The sequence below is a fragment of the Grampus griseus genome (assembly GCF_964374135.1).
Source record: "Grampus griseus genome assembly, chromosome: Y".
NCBI lineage: Eukaryota > Metazoa > Chordata > Mammalia > Artiodactyla > Delphinidae > Grampus > Grampus griseus.
In genome coordinates, this window is record NC_139016.1 from 17464784 (window position 1) to 17485518 (window position 20735).

The window sequence follows — 20735 nt, forward strand, 5'->3', positions numbered from 1 at the left end:
CATTATTCAATAGAAATGCATTGGGTGCTTACTGTGTATCAGGAGGTTTGTTAAATGGTGGTGCCTGTGATGACTTGGTATTGTGTTTTTCTTAGTTCATGGGCACTGGTAACATTAGCATTATGCTTTCAGGGTCACTGTGGAAGGGTGTTTCAAGGCCTCATTATGAAATAATGTCCCCAAATGGAAGTTCCTCTGGTGCCTGGGTATATCTTCACCAATTCATTTCAATTCAATTCATTTCAATCAATTTCATATTAACAGTGAAATAATGTCCCCAAATGGAAGTTCCTCTGGTGCCTGGGTATATCTTCACCAATTCATTTCAATTCAATTCATTTCAATCAATTTCATATTAACAGGAAAAAATGTGTATTCATATATAAATATTACGTGAATATTTAAACTTAACATTTAGTGTCTAGTGCATAGACAGCATTGCTGTAAACTTTTTACACAATAGTGAGTATTCATTTTATCTTATTTCCATGTACATAATATTTCAAATTTCATAACATATTGACCATATCAGGTGGCTGCTGTTATCACAGTTGTATAGAAGAGGACAGTGAGGCATTGGTCCCTAGTCACTTATTAAGTTCAAGAGTGAGTAACGGAAATCAGAGCGCTCAGGTGGCAGAGTAGAAATTTTAAATGCTTAAAATATGTGCTGTTAAAAAGAATCATAAGCAGTTCCGGGAAACTTTAGCACCCGTTTGCTTTCATATGCCTCTGTTGCAAGTCTCTTTCGGCACGGACTTCTACTCAGGAAGTCCCTTAACACCTAGTGTCTTGTGTAATTCGAGAACAAAAGTCTTGACTTCTCTTGCTTGCTGTCTTCCCTCAGAGTGATTCAGCGATGTAACTACGCGTGTTTCAGTTTATACCCATTTTACTGAATGCAGCCACTAGGTGGAGCTGTCTTCCTTCTGCCGTCAGCACACGGCAGAACTCAGTAATGAGTCTCCCAGGGGCTGCTGACGTCACCAGTGATTCACTGCGAATCACTGTGCGACGGCGAGCAGGACCAAACTTTTTGTTTGGGCTTCCGGCTCAGCGGCCGCCATTTTATGTCGGCGGTTGAGGTAAAGGAGGCGTGGTCAGTGGAAGAGGGTAAGCCTGCGGCGGCCGCAGCTCTCCTCCAGCCAGCCGGCGGGGGAGGAGGAGTAAAAAGAGGGCGGCGGCCGGGCTTGGCTTCGGCTCCACATGGAGTTGGCGGCGGAGCGACCCTGGGAACGGGCATTTGTAACAAACGGCCTTTCTCGGCACCTCTCCCCGGGCAGGCTTTTCGGGAGGGTCTTGGAGGTGGCTAACTGGGCTGGAGAGGCGGCATTGGGGCGGATGCTGGGGCGGAGCCGATGTTACTCTGTCTTGCCTGTGTTCTGAAATCTGACCTCAGGGATCCAGAGGCCCAGTTCCTACCTTTAGAGTCTCGGGTCCAACAATTCTAGCCAAGAACCTTATTCCTTCACAGGTCTAGCTTGTTATAGCACCAGATTCAATATTCCCAGTCAGTGTATTACATTGAAGACCTTAAACCAAAATTACTATCCTCACAGCTTCCAAGAGGAACCGGAGCCCTGACAATGTCTGTTTCCCTCTCATTTCCCTAAAAGAGACCTTTCTCTTAACATCTTTACTCACACTTCACTCCCTTTTTTCCTCCTCCTAATCACCTTTCAGAGCTAAAAAAGTACAACACTATGGAATACCACAGACCCTGACTCGTTCTCAGAGACCCCTTCCTCACATCTCACCCTGGTAGTCTCATCTGTCAGAGATCACTCTGTACGCAGCATTTCTACTTAAAAAAAAAAAAATATATATATATATATATATATATATATAGTTTTAGCATTTCCCTTTATAGACCTTTATTACGTGCCGTTGAAGACCTTCCTTCCTATGGCATCTTCAAGAAGTGCTCCTACACCCAGCATTTCTACTTAGTCGTCGACCTTCCCAAACTCCATTTTATCATTTTCCATCAAAAACACCTCCGAATCCAACTTTGTCCTTCACTAAAATGCTTTACTACTAACCCAATATCTGCTGTTAGAAAATACCCCCCTCTTCATCGTCTCAGAATTCTTTGCAGATAATCCCAAGTATCTTCTCTCAGAAGCTCCCGGGGGACCAGATACCAGGTAGGAATTCTTCAGATACATAATCTGGCAGACATCCTCCCCTGCACCAGTATTTGATAGACCCTTTCAAATTTTGGTTCTCACCAGCCCTATCAGAGACTCACCTTCACAGTCTTGCCCAGGGCTCTACCTGTGCATTCAAAAGCAAACAGGTTTTCCCACCTTCTTTTAAGATCCTGTTACTCCACATCTTGCCTTATAGTCTCCCCTAGGGCCTTTCCAGTTGCCAATATCTTCATTCACAAGCCCTCAACTTCTGCTTTCAGCCTCATAGGCCCCTATATCGTTATCATACAACCCCTCCCCCAGCACACTTCCATCATACTAGATCCCCTTCTCAGCATCTGTTCAGCCTGCATGGTGCTCTGCATCATTAGTCACAGAAGCCCAGCCAGACTTCTCAATCTAGCCAGTGTCTGCTCACTCAGTCTTTTAGTCTGTTATCTTCCTGAAACTTTTTATCCTCCATTCCTAGGGAAAAGCAACTGTCTGAGCTCAGCCTCCTCTTTCCTCCCTCTCAGAGTAGCTCTAGTACCTAGCATGTCTTCATGTTTCCGTTCTTGAAATGAGGATGCTAGTACTTAAGTCTTTCTCTCCACCAGAGTTACCACTAACAAAAGAGAAAAGCCTCCCCGTATCTGGCTCCTTTGTCTAAAGATGTCCACTTTGCCACTATTGAAGAAACGTTGTATGTCTGGGCCTGATCCAAAAGCAAGTTCTGATTGCCCTTCTGCGTGTTCTGTAATGTTCAAAGTGCCATCAGAACCGACCAACGTGAGTGTCTTTTCCCTAAATCTTGGAGGTGGGATGGTATTGTGGTTGGTGGGAAAGTACCTCTTATTTAAGCGTTTTTTTTTTTGCTGTCTTGCTGAAACTCTTTTCCCCTCCATTCCTAGGGAATGCCAAAAACAGGCAGTGCAACAGACATAGATGAGGGTCTTTACTCCCGGCAGCTGTGAGTATGGCTGAGCCTGGGAATGCGAAGCAGGAGGGGGGCACAGAGAGGATAGAGTTGGGTGGGCCAAGCCCTGACCTAGAGTCTCCTTCAAATCTGGCAGGTATGTCCTGGGCCATGAGGCTATGAAGCATCTCCAGACTTCCACTGTGCTGGTGTCGGGCCTTCGGGGCCTAGGGGTGGAGATTGCGAAGAACATCATCCTTGGTGGGGTCAAAGCTGTCACCCTCCATGACCAGGGCACTGCCCAGTGGGCTGACCTCTCATCCCAGGTACCTGTTCCTGGATCCCTTCCCCTTGCCCAAGCACCAAACCCCCTGGTGTCTGCATTCACTTCACTTCTTTCCTTCTTGTACCTCCTTGTAGTTCTACCTAAGGGAGGAGGACATCGGTAAGAACCGGGCTGAGGCATCACAGCCCCACCTTGCTGAACTCAACAGCTGTGTGCCCGTCACCACCTACACTGGGGCCCTTGTTGATGACTTCCTTAGTGGTTTCCAGGTACGTTGCAGCATCACGCTGCCTCCTGACTTACACTCTCAGATCCTTTTCCTGGTTGGTTTGCTCAGGATTTATTTAATGGACCAGCCCTGTGGGTGCTTGCCCTGGGGTTTCCCAGAGAACTTGGGCACTGGAACTCCTGATGCAGCAGTAGGAACTTATCCTGGTGAATAAGGAAGGGAATTCAAAGATTCCCTACAAATCATCGCTGAGCAGGCTTTGCTTTGTTCTGTTTTGTTTTATTTGAGAATTGAAGCAGATGAGTGTAGGATTTGGGGATAAACCCAAACTTTAACTGGGAACAGACTGTGACCCGTTGTTCGACTCCCAGGACATGCAGGGTTGTAGGCAGGCAGGAATGGGTGTTTTTCAAATAAGTGAATTAGTTGGTCTTCAAATTCCGTCCTCCTAATACTGCTTTACTTTTCTTGTCATAGTGTGGGGTTTCATATTTCTCTTCATTGAGTTTTACCCTCACTGAGTATGACATGCATACTTTGTAAATATTTGTAGAAAAGGTCTGAACCAGTAAGCTTTAGTCCTGACATTCTGCCAACCCCTGGCCTGCCTTTCTCCTTTATTTTCTTATTTCCCTTCACCCCAATGCCAGTCCCTTTGCATGAGCTTCCTTCTTGTTACAGGTGGTGGTCCTTACCGACTCTCCTTTGGAGGACCAGCTGCGGGTGGGTGAGTTTTGTCACAGCCGTGGAATCAAGCTGGTCGTGGCAGACACTCGGGGTCTGTTTGGGTGAGTGCCTGCTTCTGCCTTTATCCCCAGCTCCTCCCAGGCCCCAGGCTAAGACCCCCTGGTTCCCAGTGCCGTAATGCTACTCTCAGCCCACCAGGTTTTCCATTCTCCATGTTCACCTCTCCCCAGTTGGCACGAGCACTGATTGTGGGCAGTGATGGCTAAGCTTTCTTAGGAAGTATTCACTATGTCTAAGGGTCTCAGGCACCAGTCCTGTTGTGTCCTTTTACAGGCAGTTGTTCTGTGACTTTGGAGAGGAGATGATCCTGACGGATTCCAATGGGGAGCAGCCTCTCAGTGCTATGATTTCTATGGTTACCAAGGTAAGGAGATTGGCCCCAGGGGTTCTGGCAGGCATGTGGGTAGCCATAGTCCTCCTTTATGCTCCTGGTACCCTGATCCTACCTCTGAGGCTTTCTTTACTTCTCTTCCAACCAGGACAACCCTGGTGTTGTAACCTGCCTGGATGAGGCCTGACACGGGTTTGAGAGCGGTGACTTCGTCTCCTTCATGGAAGTTCAGGGCATGAATGAACTCAATGGCATCTCTCCCCTAGAGATCGAAGTCCTGGGTATGCCAAGACTGGTGGGGCAAGAAATGGTTGCCCAGATCAAAGAGAGAATTGTCCCTGTGGTGTGGGCTGACCCACAGCCCAAGAGGTGACACATATCTGTAGTCTTGACTTGTACCAAAGTCCAAGAGGAGATGCCTCTCTGAAATCTGACTTGGGACTTAGAAGAGATGTGTCCAGGTAGCCTTAATAAAGACATGTGAACTGAGCTACAGGCAGAAAAGGTTTATACCACTAGTATTTGATTCCATTATTATTTTTTGGCCCATTGACTGTATCTGTTTCTTTCTTTAAACCGTTTTAGAATGTATAGTATAACAATCTCTAAGTAATACTTCATCACCGCACATATTAAAGAAAAACTTACAACAAAATATTTCCACTTTCTGGTTCACCATTTGCTGTCGTCGTATATTTTGTGTATGCCATAAACTTCTCAATACATTATTTTTGACTTCACAGTTATATTGTTGAAAAGATTTAAGAAAGTTTGTTTTTACCCACATAATCACCATTTCCAGTATACTTTTCTGTGGCTCTACATTTGCATCTGATGCCATTTTTCTTCTGCCAAAGAAAGCCTTTAATGTATGTTGTGGAATGGGATCTGCTGGTGGTGATTCTTTTAGCTTTTTAATGCTTGAAATCTCATTTTGCCTGTGTTTTTGAAAGTTGTTTTTACAGAGTGTAGCATTTTAGATTTCATTGCTTTAAAGATACTGCTCTATTGTCTTTCCTGCCTTATTTTCCACAGGAAGTCTGCTATTCTTATCCTTGTTTTTCTGTATCTAATGTGCTTATTTTCTCTATCACTGATCTTAATCAATGGGATTATGATATACATTAGTATAGTTTTCTCCATGTCTCTTTTGCAGTTATTAAATTTATATTAACTATGGGTTTATAGTTTTATCAAATTGGGAAAATTTCTGGCCATAATTTTTTTTGAAAATATTACTTTCGCAGCTCACTGCCACCGCATTATCTCTTTCCAGAACTCGAATTACATGTATATTAAGCCACTTGACTCTTTTGTCTTTTTCTCCCACTCTTCGTTGTATTTCGGATAGTTTCTTCTACTTTGTTAAATCTCCTGATTTTTTCTTGTGTGTTAATTTTGTTAATCACATCTGTTATGTCAGAGCACTGGTCAAGAACATTAAAACAACTATTATAAATATATTTCACATGTCAAAGAAATTCCCAACAAAGGGGTGGGCCGAAAGAGGTTTTGAAGAAATAATGGCCAAAAATTTACAAATTTGATGAAAACTAAAGCCACAGATCCGTGTTCTGGTAAGTTTTGATGGATGGAAGGTAATTGTGAATGTTAGTTTTTTGGAGTTGTGTTTTGTGTTCCTTTACTATTTTTGAGTTTGTTCTAGAGAAATTATGTAGCTGCCATTGGATCCTTTCAGGGCTTACTTCTTTTTCTCTAGAGTGGCATTTAGACATAGGGTACCTGTGCTGTCTGAAGAAATCAGCGTTGTGTTTTTGTTGTTTTTTTTATGATGTACTATACCTTATTTATATTTCTTAGTTGAAGGATAGTTGATTTAATGTTTAATGTTGTGTTACTTTTTGCTTTACAGCAAAGGGACTCAGTTATCTATATATACATTCTTTTTCATATTCTTTTCCATGATGGTTTATCTCAGGATACTGAACAGAGTTCCGTGCTCTACAGTAGGACCTTGTTGTTTATCCATTCTGTATATAATAGCTTACATCTGTTAACTCCAAACTCCCACTGTATGGGGGAGGGGGTTAGGGGAGGAAGGGAGTGGGAGGTTTTCCCATTCCTGTTTTGATAGTGCTGTTGGTCTTGGGAAGGAATGAATTGACAGATAACCCTTCATTCTGTTCATCCCCCAGGTCCCTACACCTTTAGTATCTGTGATACCTCCAATTTCTCTGACTATGTCTGTGGAGGCGTTGTCAGTCAGATCAAAGTAACTGAGGAGATAAGCTTTGTGAGTATGAGCAGGAGGGTGTGCTGTAGGGTTCCAGGCATCTCTACGTTTTTTACTTTTTTCATTCTGATATCTTGCTCTCCACAGAAATCCTTGCCCACCTCACTGGCAGAGCCAGACTTCGTGATAACAGATTTTGCCAAGTATTCTCGCCCTCCTCAGCTGCACTTTGGCTTCCAGGCCCTGCACCAGTTCTGTGCCCAGCATGGCCAGCCCCCTCAGCCCCACAATGAGGTAGATGGGTGAGCAAGCCAGCCAGGTCCTTGAACCAAAGCTCCACTATGCCTCTTCATCTATTTAGTTTTTCTACCTCTCCCTCTCCCCACAGCGGTGTGATTGTTCTTTTTCTCCTTCCAGGAGGATGCAACGGAACTGGTGACCCTAGCACAGGCTGTGGATGCTCGAGCTCTGCCAGCAGTGCAGCAAAAGAGTCTGGATGAAGACCTCATCCGGAAGCTGGCTTACGTGGCTACTGGGGATCTGGCACTCATAAATTCCTTCATTGGGGGCGTGGCTGCCCAGGAGGTTATGAAGGTCAGTGCGAGTGGAGAAGGACAGTGCTGGGAGTGGGCCAGGTTCCTTCCTGGCCCTGCTGCTTGCTGTCCAGCTCTGATTAACCAGTGATCACTTCCTCTTTCTTACCCCCTCCTCAGGCCTGCTCTGGAAAGTTTATGCCTGTTATGCAGTGGCTGTACTTTGATGCCATTGAGTGTCTCCCTGAGGACCAAGAGGCCCTTACAGAGGACACGTGCCTTCCAGTATGTGATTGGGGCCCATGGAGAAGGCATTATTGTGGTTCTTTTTAAGGTGCCTTTTCTCTAACCCTCTCTTCTCTTCACATGACTCAGTGCCAGAACCGTTATGATGGGCAGGTGGCTGTATTTGGCTCTGGCCTGCAAGAGAAGCTGGGCAAGCAGAGATACTTCTTGCTGAGAGATCCTTTTGGTCAAAAGCTACCTTTATGTCCCCTAGCCTCTGGCCACCTCTTCTGGAGTCTCCTCTTGGCTTACAAGGGAGGGTGTTTGGTTGTACCCTCATCTTATCCCTTTCTCCATTTTCTTCATACCAGGTCCTTTATTCCCCAGTCTTGTGCCTCTTTCCTTAGATGACCATGGATTTTTATGGCCCTGGGACTTAAATATGCAGTAGTAGATCCTCTTACCCCCTCTTGCCGTCTCCAGGGGGAGTGAGGACTGGTGAGTGGCTTTGTTAGGCCAGTGACCCTAACCATCTTCTGCCTCTCTTCTTGGCCACCTCCCAGGTGGGTGTGGGGGCCGTTGGCTGTGAGCTGCTCAAGAACTTTGCCATGATTGGGCTAGGCTGCGGGGAGGGCGGGGCAGTCACCATTACAGACATGGACACCATAGAAAAATCCAATCTGAATCGACAGTTTCTGTTCCGGCCTTGGGATATCAGGGTGAGTGGAATGGACATGGTAAGTAATTGAGCTTTGTTTCTCACTTTTCTCCTGTCTTTTTCTTGTTATCTGTCTTATTGCCTTAGGACGTGTGTGTGTGTGTGTGTGTGTGTGTGTGTGTGTGCGTGTGTGTGTGTGTGTGTGTGTTTGCTGTATGCTGGCCTCTCACCGTTGTGGCCTCTCCCGTTGCGGAGCACAGGCTCCGGACGCGCAGGCTCAGCGGCCATGGCTCACGGGCCCAGCTGCTCCACGGCATGTGGGATCTTCCCGGACCGGGGCACGAACCCATGTCTCCTGCATCGGCAGGCGGACTCTCAACCACTGCACCACCTGGGAAGCCCGCCTTAGGACGTTTTTGTTTCTCTCTTTCCTTCAGTTCTTCCCTTATTTCTTTTTCTCTACCATTCAGTCTTTCTTCCAGCAGCTGTTTATTGAGAACTTTCATTTGTGAGTTTACACCTGTCCCCACCCATGTTTTTGCCTTTGGTTACGGCTAATGTGGAACTATAGAAGCTAGGTTATAGAGGGATCTATCTGGGAAGTCTTCTGTAAAGCTGAGTGTTATTTTTGCCTGCCCAGTGTTTATCTTTCCTTTCATTTTATCATGAACATACTAGGTACTACGTAAGCAGTTAGAATATATAAGATAGCAAAAGAACGGTTTCTGCTTTTGTCTAGTGAGAAGACATAGTAAATGAGAGATTCTCAAATGCAGTGGAGGTTGGCAGCACTCTTTCCTCAAGTCCAAAAGATTACAACTGTTTTAAGAATACTGAGACATCGTGTCCCTTTTATCCTCATTTTATCAGGTGAAAGGGTAATTTTCCACTCTGCTCTAGGAGGCTGTCCCTAACCCAAAGACACAGTATTTACCAAATGACCAGACCAATTCATGATGATACAGAATTGTGCATTAACTAAAGAACCATTCAAAAACGTAGAAAGACAGTGGCTATTGATGTGGATTCAGTATTTCATCTTGCAACTAAACTTTAAAGTACTATCACTTGTCAAGTTTTGATGTACTTTTTGAAAAATATCAACAGTCATCTGAAAATGTTATTGAAACATTTTTTTGTAAGGCTGGATATCCCTCACATCTTTCAAGCAAAACATGTAATAGATTAAAGGCAGTAGATAATGAAAGTTCAGCTATCTTCTAAGATATTATGGAACTTATATTTGCAAAACTGTAAATACAGTTTGACTCCTGTCATTAAAGTTTTGTATTGGAGATTTTTTCATAAAGTTTGTACTACATAATGGAATCATTCCATTTATATTAATTAATTAATTTATTTTTGGCTGTGTTGGGTCTTCGTTTCTGTGCGAGGGCTTTCTCTAGTTGTGGCAAGCAGGGGCCACTCTTCATCGTGGTGCGTGGGCCTCTCACTACCGCGGCCTCTCTTGTTGCGGAGCACAGGCTCCAGACGCGCAGGCTCAGTAGTTGTGGCTCACGGGCCTAGTTGCTCCGCGGCATGTGGGATGCTCCCAGACCGGGGCTTGAACCCGAGTCCCCTGCATTAGCAGGCAGATTCTCAACCACTGTGTCACCAGGGAAGCCCCTCCATTTTTAAATGGAGTAATAATATTTTAACATTTTCTGAGTTTAAATGTCTAATGTAGGAAATCTTGATAGCTGTGCATCACATAAAAAAAAAAAACAACGTCTTTTTAAGATCGTTATTTTGGGCAACTGCTACAGCAAATAATAAATACAATTGCACAGTATGTGGTTAGAACATAAGAAGGTGAAAAATACTGTGTAGGGGCAAGAATGAAAAACAAGATAAAGAACTGGAAGTGCCATGAGAGGGTGGTTTGCAGTATGGTAAAGGAAATCCTCATTGGAAAGGTGGTATTTCCACAGAGAATTAAAGGTGATATACGAGAAGAGGAAGAAATCTCAGGGAAGAGTATGCCAGGTGAAGGTAACAGTGTGAGCAAAACCTTGAGGTTGGAATATGCCTGCTGTGTTTAAGGAATAGAGACAGAGACAGACCGTGGTAAGAGAGAAGGTTGTAAAAGTAATAGGGACCAGCTCATTTCACCCTTAGTGAAAGTGGGAATCAATAGAGGGTTTTGAGAAGGAGAGGAATGTGATCTGACTTGGACTTTCAGAGGATCCTTTTTGTTTTTGTAATTTCAGAGGACCTTGGTTTTCTTTGGGTGAATGCACTCCAACTCCGGGTGCTAGTAACTAAAAACAACAATGGATGTTCGGTAGACAAAAGAACAGATACTCAAGCCATTGTCTCCTATTGTATCACTGTTTTCCTTTTTTATTCACCCCATTCCCCATTTGTCCCAGCCCAAGCTGTGTGGCATTTGTCATAGACCACAGAGCGTCCTGACCTCAGAGCCTAGGTCTTGTGCATCATTACGTAAATCAGTTTTCAGAACAGCTCTGTAATGTTTTGTTGGGTGATTATATGAATGACAGTTCTGTTTCTCCATCCCTACCCAGAAATTGAAGTCTGATACAGCTGCTGCACCTGTGAGGCAGATAAATCCACACATCCGGGTGATGAGCCATCAGAACTGTGTGGGCCCTCACACAGAGCGTGTGTATGATGATAACTTCTTCCAAAACCTGGATGGTGTGGCCAATGCCTTGGACAATGTGGATGCCCGTGAGTTTTGGGGGTGGGTGAGGATGACGGGAGAGTAATGTGTGTTGTTTTAGGGAGTGTGTGTCACCGTGTCCTATCCTGTTGTTATTTTCCCCACCCTCACCTGCTGCAACTTTCTCACAGGCACATATATGGACCGCTGCTGTGTGTACTACCGTAAGCCACTTCTGGAGTCAGGCACACTGGGTACCAAGCGTAATGTGCAAGTGGTTATCCCCTTCCTGACAGAGTCATACAGCTCCAGCCAGGACCCTCCTGAGAAGTCCATCCCCATCTGCACGCTGAAGAACTTCCCGAATGCCATCGAGCACACTTTGCAGGTGATCAGCCTTGCAGGGAGAAAGAGGTGGAACAGATAGGTACCTGGACAGTGTCTCAGATGCCAAACTCTTGTTATTCAGATGATGAAGCCTCAGTGTTTGTAACATCTGCCCTCTCTTTAACTCTCCTTCACTCACTTTAAACCTAGCAGCCTAAGCTTTTCAAAATGATTTTTTTTTAACTTGAAATTTTTATTTTGGAAACATACAGGGAAGTATTATTTATACCATGTAAAGTACTTTATGTAAGAAGTGTGTATCTAAAAAGTGAGGGTATTTTTCTTTGTATACAGGATACTATTTTCTTGTTGAACAAAATTAACTTAATATCATCTCTGCTAGTTATTTAAATATCTCTAGTATTAAGTCCGTATTTAGGACTAATTTTCTAATTGTTTCCCAAAATATGTTTAATAGCTTGTCAGCATAGTTGTGTTTATATAGTACACATACATGCAGAACAGCATACCTATCATGTAGATTGACAAAGTAAAAGCACCCCATTAACTGGCCCTCAGAACTTGGCCCTAATTACAGTCCCCTTTCAAACCACAAATAACCATCATTTTATCAAAATGATTCTTAATGCAGTCTTTGAGGCTATGTTTAGGAAGTATGGGAACAGGAAGAAAATGAGCAGTAACAGTTCAGTGTGTCACTTTTCCTTCCAGAATGGAGGAGTTTATACTTGTGGACTCAGTTCAGTATGTGTCTTTCGCCCTGTCCATACATCCCACGTTGGGGGGGGGGGCGGTGTGTGTGTGTGTGTGTGTGTGTGTGTGTGTGTGTGTGTGTGTGTGTGTGTGTAGATACAGAGAGTGACGGAGAGAGAAAGAGATGTGTTTGTGTGTGTGTGTTCATTTCTATATGTATAAAACCTCTACTAGGTTATGGTTCTCTCTACCCAGCATGCAGAAAGGCCAATAAAAAGGCTTTAAAAACAGATATACTACGTGCCCTTGGACTTAACCTCTTCATGCTTCAGATTCTTTATCTGTAAAATTGGAATGATAGTAGTAACTCTCACAGGACTTCTGTAAAGCATTTACACTCAGTATGTCCTTGTGACTTTCAAAGTAAGCTTTAAATGTGTACATGTTTGCTTATTTCCTGTTAACTCCATGAGGTGTAGTTTTACTGTTACAGTGTATGTTTTTGAAATGAGGATACACAAGTGAAGATATCCTGATGGTCACAAAACTGTGGCAGAGCTGGCATTTGAACCTGGATTTCCAGCATCAAGACGCTCCAGATCACTTCACCAGTGACTATTTATCGACCTCCTAATTCTCAGGGGGCAAACCTCTATCGTACTTGCTGACCAGTCCCCAGAACCTGCATAGAGATCGTTCATGTTTTATTCTTGGTGTGAACTTTTTCTTTTATTGAGGCCTGACATTATCTAGGGTAAGGTGTACATCTTAATAAATTCTGCATGAATGTACACTTGTGTGTTAACCTCTGCCCAGATTAAGATCATTGGTTTTTAAATTGAAGTGGTGGGGTTTTGACAAGTTTGAGGAGCCACATTGGGAGGGCTTCCTTCCTCTCTTCTCCCATAGCAGCCATGCTCTTCCTATTTGCTCTATTTCCTGATGGTGTTCCTAATGCCTACAGAAACTTATTTGTTTCCGATAACCCACGTAGTGTTTATTTGCTCTGTCTGCAGTGGGCTCGGGATGAGTTTGAAGGTCTCTTCAAGCAGCCAGCAGAAAACGTCAACCAGTACCTAATGTGAGTAGGTCTGTCCAAATCCTCGCTCACCCTGTCTCCTGCCTGTCAGTCAGAGCATTCTGTAACCAGTGTAACACTTAGGACCTGGCCTACTTTTCGAATAAACTAATGATTCCTTGGGCCTTATAACTTTGGGAGTCAGCACTGACTTTTCACGGAGTTAAGCTCACTCTGGGATCACTGTGTAATTCTGAGTTTGTGTCCCCTCTAATTCTAGATAGAGATTCAACGTTTGTGGAGCAAACACTGTACCTGGAAGGCACCCAACGCCTGGAGGTGCTGGAGGCTGTGCAGCGCAGCCTGGTGCTTCAGCGGCCATATACGTGGGCTGACTCTGTGACCTGGGCTTACTACCACTGGCACACCCAGTACTCCAACAACATCAGGCAGCTGCTGCACAACTTTCCTCCGAACCTGGTATTACACTCTCGTGGGGTCCGTTTGTCAGAATAGGCTTACTGGAAGCAGTTTGCTACACGCTTTTGACATGATTCATTGCAGTTAATCCAGTTGTGGCAAGCCCACCAAGTCCCAGAGATCTCATAAAATGATTAAGCGAGTGATTTTTGAAGTCAAAGACCTGTTCCTCCCAACCTCTCTCCTCTACCTGCCCATCCCTGTTCTCTCAAGCGAGATACTTGGTACCTGTTTCCCTTAGACATGAGATGAGTCATTCCAGATTCCCAGTCAGGGCTACAGAGATTGTAGAAGAGAAGTTTTGGTGTTAAGAGCACAGGACCTAGGTGAGTTCAAGTCTCAACTGCATTTGATATTGGGACTAATCATGTATTTCCTCTCTGTACCTCAGTATCCTCACGTAGGACGTAGGAATAATGGTGACCTAATTTCATGAGAGTTTTATGAGGGCTAATTGATATTTATTAAGTTAATAAATTAATCATGTTAGTACATGCCTGGCAATCCATAAAATTTTCATAAATAGCTCTGTGTCTGGCACAAAGTGAGTGCCCAGCGATATACTAAGTTGGGACTTCCGGGCTTGAAAATGAAGAGTGACAATTATCAGAAAGACCTCTCCTCTCAGGTCCCACTCCCCCCAATCGTTCTGTTTTCCTAGCTTACAAGCTCAGGAGCCCCTTTCTGGTCTGGGCCTAAGCGCTGTCCACACCCGCTCATCTTTGATGTCAGCAATGTAAGTCTCCTCCCTCGGGTCTCCTACAGTCGGGTACAATGTGGGTACGTGGATGGGAAGGAGGCTGCGGCTCCTTAGGTGAGTACTGATATGCTTACCCCTCCATACCTTGCCTTCTCTTAGCCCCTGCATCTGGACTACGTGATAGCTGCTGCCAACCTGTTTGCCCAGACCTATGGGCTGAGGGGCTCTCAGGACCGAGCTGCTGTGACCATACTCATTCAGTCTGTGCAAGTCCCTGAGTTCACCCCGAAGTCTGGTGTCAAGATCCATGTTTCTGACCAGGAGCTGCAGACCACTTCCTGTGTTGGTGAGGGTGTTTAACTGGTTGGCCTAGAGCTAGCATCCTACTTATCACCTATCTATGCAAGCCTCCTCTGTACTTGTGTTCTGCCACTGGCTCTGCTCTGAGATCTCAGGCCTGAGATTTATCCACACTGTCCTCTGGTGCTTGCTTCTTCCAATTTAAAATAAGGCTGGTTGGTTGAGGCAAATTCTCTGATGCGCTACTACTTTGTTCTTCCCACTCTTTCTCTCTCAGGTGCACCAGCTGTCCATCTCTTTTCTGTGTGTGTGTTTGCTTTGTTTTGTTCTTTCCTCTGTTTCTTTTTGTGTTCATATGCAGGGACAAATGGATAGGATCTTTACCAGTAGCCTCTCTGCCTTGATTTCTTCCTTGGTTCATTTCATTATAGATCTCCTCATCCTCCTCCCCACCTTCCTTTGGTATGCCTCTTTACCCTATTTTTTTTTTATTAATTTATGTATTTATTTTGGCTGTGTTGGGTCTTCGCTTCTGTGCAAGGGCTTTCTCTAGTTGCGGTGAGCGGGGGCCACCCTTCATCGTGGTGCGCGGGCCTCTCACTGTCGCGGCCTCTCTTGTTGCGGAGCACAGGCTCCAGACGCGCAGGCTCAGTAGTTGTGGCTCACGGGCCCAGTTGCTCCGCGGCATGTGGGATGCTCCCAGACCAGGGCTCGAACCCGTGTCCCCTGCACTGGCAGGCAGATTCTCAACCAGTGCGCCACCAGGGAAGGCCTACCCTATTTTTAACCTCCATGTATCTTTCCTCATCTCCCTCTCTAGATAGCCCTCCTCATCTCTCCATCTATAACTACCCCCCAACTCAAATTTCCCTCCCTCTCCCCTATCCTGTCTCATGCTCTGTAAGTCTTCCTCTACATTTTATCTTCTTTGTATATATGCTTCAATTTCTTCGTCTGTGTATGTCTCCCCTCCTCATATATCTCCCATATTTCCCGTCCCAAATAACTACTCTCTCATGTTCCTCTTCTTATATTTTCTTTATATATCTCCCTACGTGTCTCCCTTTCAGGTATTTTGTACTTTCTCATTCTCTGTACATTCTCTTAATCTTCACCTTTATTCCCCTTGGTCCCCCTCTTCAAATTTTCTCAGGTTTATCCCATTTCATATTACTCTCTTCTTTGCTGTCTGTGCATTTTCCCCCAGTGCCCCTTTCTGTATCTTTTATCCCTCTGTCTCCTGTTTTCCCTTATATCTTCCTTCATGTCTCCCTTTCTCTCTCTATGTCTCTCTCTTTCAGTTATGTTCTCGTTGACATCCTTTTTTTTTAAAATGTGGTAAGAAACACAAAAGATTTACCATCTTAACCGTCTTTAGATATAGTAGACTTCCATTTTGGAAGGCTTAATATTTCATTGAATGGATTTTTAAGGCTTAATATTTCATTGGATGGATAGATCACGTTTTTCTATCCACTCATTCATCAGTGAACAACTTCTGTTGCTTTCACCTCATACCTCTTACGATTAGTGCTGCTGTGTACATCCTTTCTTAGTGGCTTTATCTGTTTCCCTCAGTGTCTCTAGATATATCTCCATGTCCCACACACCTGTCTGCCTTTTTCTTTTCTGAGGTGTTTTCTGCCCTGTCTTTCCCCCTTCTTTTTACTCTTTCCCACGATGTCTCTCCTTTTCAAATCCTTTATCTGCCTGAACATCTCTGCCCCACCCTGGACTCCTGCTTTCACCTCAGACCCTGGCCTGGGATCTAACATGTATCTAAGGACTAACATGTATTATGACCTCCCTTTCCGCCGATGATAACCGCCTGCAGGAGCTCAAGGCCATGCTGCCCAGCCCAGAGAGCCTCCCTGGGTTCAAGATGTACCCCATCAACTTTGAGAAGGTGCTGTGATGGGGACCTTCAACAGCGTAGGAGGACGGGCTGAGCCATCCTAAGCTTTTGTGGGGATTACAGGCCTGCCACATGGCCCAATTATCTTTTGTGGTCTGGGCCAGTATTTGGCTGGTCCGGCAGGTAATTGAGGTGAATATACCTCAGTCCCCAGTATCCAGGAAACCTTTTTTTCCTTTAACTCTGTCTCTCCTGTTCTTCCTCTGTCTCCACTCACAATAGGATGATGACAGCAACTTTCACATGGATTTCGTTGTGGCTGCATCCAGTCTCCGGGCGGAGAACTATAACATTCCCCCTGCTGACCGGCATAAGGTAACAATAGTCTAGACCTAAGCTTGCACCATTTTCCAAGTTCGAGTCTGCCACATTTGACCTCTTCTGTAGACCTTGAACATCTCTAACAACTACATCTGCTCATCACCTTCTGCGTTACAGAGCAAGTTGATTGCAGGGAAGATCATTCCAGCCATTGCCACAACCACAGCAGCTATAGTTGGCCTTGCATGTCTGGAGCTGTACAAGGTGGTGCAGGGACACCAAGAGCTTGAGTCCTATAAGAACAGCTTCATCAACTTGGCCCTGCCCTTTTTCAGCTTCTCTGAGCCCCTTGCCCCACACCATCACCAGGTAAGGGCTTGCTTTTACAGAAACCTTTGGTGTTGCCCATCAGTGAATGACTGTGTGTGTGTGTGTGTGTGTGTGTGTGTGTGTGTGTGTGTGTGTGTGTGTGTGTGTGTGTGTGTGTGTGTGTGTGTGTGTGTGTAGAGGTTGTGTGTATCTTATCTCCGTAGAACTGGCTCTGGTGAGAGGCTTTCTTTAATTTTGTGTATCCTTTGTTCATTGGTTGAACCTGTGCAAAGTAGGAATGGAACTGGCATGTTTGTGAAATAAAGAGGAGCATATGATCTGGGCTTGCTCCCGTTTTACTCTTTGTGCTTTACTCTGTGCTTTGTCCCACAGTACTATAACCAGCAGTGGACATTGTGGGATCGCTTTGAGGTCCAGGGGCTGCAGCCTAATGGTGAAGAGATGACCCTCAAGCAGTTCCTTGACTACTTTAAGGTAGGGCCCTTTCACTCACTGCACCTGTGGTGTTGGTTGCCCAGGTTACTGGTACTGTCCATCCCAGTGACACTGTTGCCCCTCCTCCTTTCCACCCTCTTCAGACAGAGCACAAGTTAGAGATCACCATGCTGTGCCAAGGTAGATCCATGCTCTACTCCTTTTTCATGACAGCAAGCAAGCTCAAGGAACAGTTGGATCAGCCGTGAGTCGGGCCAGTGGGAAAGCAGAAACAGGTGCTGCCTGGGGTGGGAAGCATCAGCTAGCTATGCGACTCATGTTCACTGTTCTCCTTACTTTAGTTGTCTCCGTAAGTCCTTTCCTCTCTTTCTACTTCCCTGACCCTCTTTTTCCTCACCCCAGGATGACAGCAATAGTGAGATGAGTATCAAAGCAAAAGCTGGGACACCACATTCAAGCACTGGTGCTTGAGCTGTGCTGCAACGACGAGAGCGGCGAGGGTGTGGAGGTCCCCTATGTACGATACACCATTCGCTGATCCCCTCTACACCCACCTACCTCATTCTCAGTCAAGTCAATCTATTTCCGTTTCTCTCATAGTTGTGGCCAACGCTGAGCCTTAAGTTCTTCTGAGAACTTTTTGTTGTTGTTGTTGCTGCTTTCTAATGTTTGGAGTTGGAATTCTTAATAAAGAGTTATTAATCCGAGTGTGTCATATCCTTCTTTGGTCAAAGGCCTGTATCCTGTTGTCTGTGAGAAAGACCAGTCTTTCTTTAGCTCTGTAGGTTCAGGTGATAATACAAAAGGCTCAGCCTCTCCGCACCAGCATGGAATTCACCTCACATCCAAGCTTATGAGAAAAGATTAAATCCAACTGTTCTGGTAAATCATTGGTTTGCAATTTTTTCCTTTGTCCTCTCTGTTTAAAAAGAAATAGAGGGGGAGTTGAGGAAGATGGTGGAAGAGTAAGACGCAGAGATCACCATCCTCCCCACAGATACACCAGAAATACATCTACACGTGACACAACTCCTACAGAACACCTACTGAACGCTGGCAGAAGACCTCAGACATCCCAAAAGGCAAGAAAGTCCCCACATACCTGGATAGGGCAGAAGAAAAAAAGAAAAAACAGAGACAAAAGAATAGGGACGGGACCTGCACCAGTGGGAGGGAGCTGTGAGGGAGGAAAGGCTTCCACACACGAGGAGCCCCTTTGCGGGCGGAGACTGCGGGAGGTGGAGCAGGGGGCTTTGGGGCCGCGGAGGAGAGCACAGCAACGGGTGCGGAGGGCAAAGCGGGGAGGTTCCCGCACAGAGTGTCAGTGCTGACTGGCACTCACCAGAGCGAGAGGCTGGTCTGCTCACCGGCCCGGGTGGGTGCGGCTGGGAGCTGAGGCTCGGGCTTCTGTCGGAGCACAGGGAGGGGACTGGGGTTGGCGGCGTGAACACAGCCTGCAGGGGTTAGTGCACCACGGCTAGCCAGGAGGGAGTCCGGGGAAAAGTCTGGACCTGCCGAAGAGGCAAGAGACTTTTTCTTGCCTCTTTGTTTCCTGGTGCACGAGGAGAGGGGTTTAAGATCGCTGCTTAAAGGAGCTCCAGAGACGCGCGCAAGCCGCGGCTAACAGCGCGGACCCCAGAGACGGGCATGAGACACTAAGGCTGCTGCTGCCGCCACCAAAAAGCCTGTGTGCAAGCACCGGTTACTATCCACACCCACTTTCCGGGAGCCCGTGTAGCCTGCCACTGCCAGCGTCCCGGGATCCAGGGACAACTTCCCCGGGAGAACGCACGGCGCGCCGCAGGCTGGTGCAACGTCCCGCTGGCCTCTGCCGCCGCAGGCCCGCCCAGCACTCCGTGCCCCTCCCTCCCCTGGCCTGAGTGAGCCAGAGACCCAGAATCCGCGGCTCCTTTAACCCCGTCCTGTCTGAGCTAAGAACAGACGCCCTCCTGCGACCTACACGCAGAGGCGGGGCCAAATCCGAAGCTGAGCCCCTGTGAGCTGTGAGAACAAAGAAGAGAAAGGGAAATCTCTCCCAGCAGCCTCAGAATCAGTGGATTAAAGCTCCACAATCAGCTTGATGTACCCTGCATCTGTGGAATACCTGAATAGACAACGAATCATCCCAAATTGAGGAGGTGGACTTTGGGAGCAAGATTTATGATTTTTTCCCCTTTTCCTCTTTTTGTGTGTATGTATATGCTTCTGTGTGAGATTTTGTCTGTATAGCTTTGCTTTCACCATTTGTCCTTCCGTTTTTGTTTTTTTTTCACTTAAAAATTTTTTTCTTAATATTTTTGTATTTTAATACATTTATTTTATTTTATCTTATTTTATTTTATCCCCTTCCTTTCTTTCTTTCTTTCTTTCTTTCTTTCTTTCTTTCTCTCTCTCTCTTTCTTTCTTTCTTTCCTTCTTTCTTCTTTCTTTCTATTTTTTCTCCCTTTTTTTCTGAGCCGTGTAGAGGACAGGCTCTTGGTGCTCCAGCCAGGCATCAGGGCTGTGCCTCTGAGGTGGGAGAGCCAATTTCAGGACAGGTCCACAACAGACCTCCCAGCTCCACATAATATAAAACGGCAAAAATCTCCCGGAGATCTCCATCTCAACACCAACACCCAGCTTCACTCAACGACCAGCAAGCTACAGTGCTGGACACCCTATGCCAAACAACTAGCAAGACAGGAAGACAACCCCACCCATTAGCAGACAGGCTGCCTAAAATCATAATAAGTCCACAGACACCCCAAAACACACCACCAGACGTGGACCTACCCACCAGAAACACAAGATACAGACTCATCCACGGGAAAACAGGCACTAGTCCCCTCCACCAGGAGGCCAACACAACCTACTGAACCAACTTTAGCCACTGGGGGGAGACACCAAATACAATGGGAAATATGAACCGTCAACCTGAAAAGAGGAAACCCCAAACACAGGAAGATAAGCAAAATGAGAAGACAGAAAAAGAGTAGATGAAGGAGCAAGGTAAAAACCCACCGGACCTAACAAATGAAGAGAAAATAGGCAGTCTACCTGAAAAAGAATTCAGAATAATGATAGTAAAGATGATCCAAAATCTGTGAAATAGAATAGAGAAAATGCAAGAAACATTTAACAAAGATCTAGAAGAACTAAAGAAGAAACAAGCAATGATGAAAAACACAATAAATTAAGTTAAAAGTACTCTAGAAGGGATCAATAGCAGAATAACTGAGGCAGGAGAATGGATAAGTGACCTGGAAGATAAAGTAGTGGAAATAACTACTGCAGAGCAGAATAAAGAAAAAGAATGAATAGAATTGCAGACAGTCTCAGGGACCTCTGGGACAACATTACACACACCAACATTCGAATTATAGGGGTCCCAGAAGAAGA

At 45.4% G+C, this 20735-nt stretch overlaps 1 protein-coding gene across 1 annotated transcript; it reads left to right on the forward strand.

The window, feature by feature from the left end:
• The first annotated feature begins 1006 nt into the window (after positions 1-1006).
• Positions 1007-18044, forward strand: LOC309817757 (ubiquitin-like modifier-activating enzyme 1). The gene is given in 28 exon segments (XM_082647037.1): positions 1007-1113; positions 2750-2921; positions 3044-3102; positions 3206-3374; positions 3469-3603; positions 4245-4351; positions 4584-4674; positions 4790-4825; positions 4829-4922; positions 6798-6895; positions 6983-7129; positions 7253-7429; positions 7549-7653; positions 7744-7824; positions 8157-8312; positions 10780-10945; positions 11069-11265; positions 12935-12999; positions 13221-13416; positions 14078-14152; positions 14276-14462; positions 16201-16322; positions 16554-16646; positions 16770-16961; positions 17295-17396; positions 17501-17601; positions 17760-17778; positions 17782-18044. Coding segments are annotated over 27 exon segments (3201 nt in total). The 5' UTR covers positions 1007-1113; positions 2750-2804; the 3' UTR covers positions 17896-18044.
• The last annotated feature ends 2691 nt before the right edge of the window (positions 18045-20735 follow it).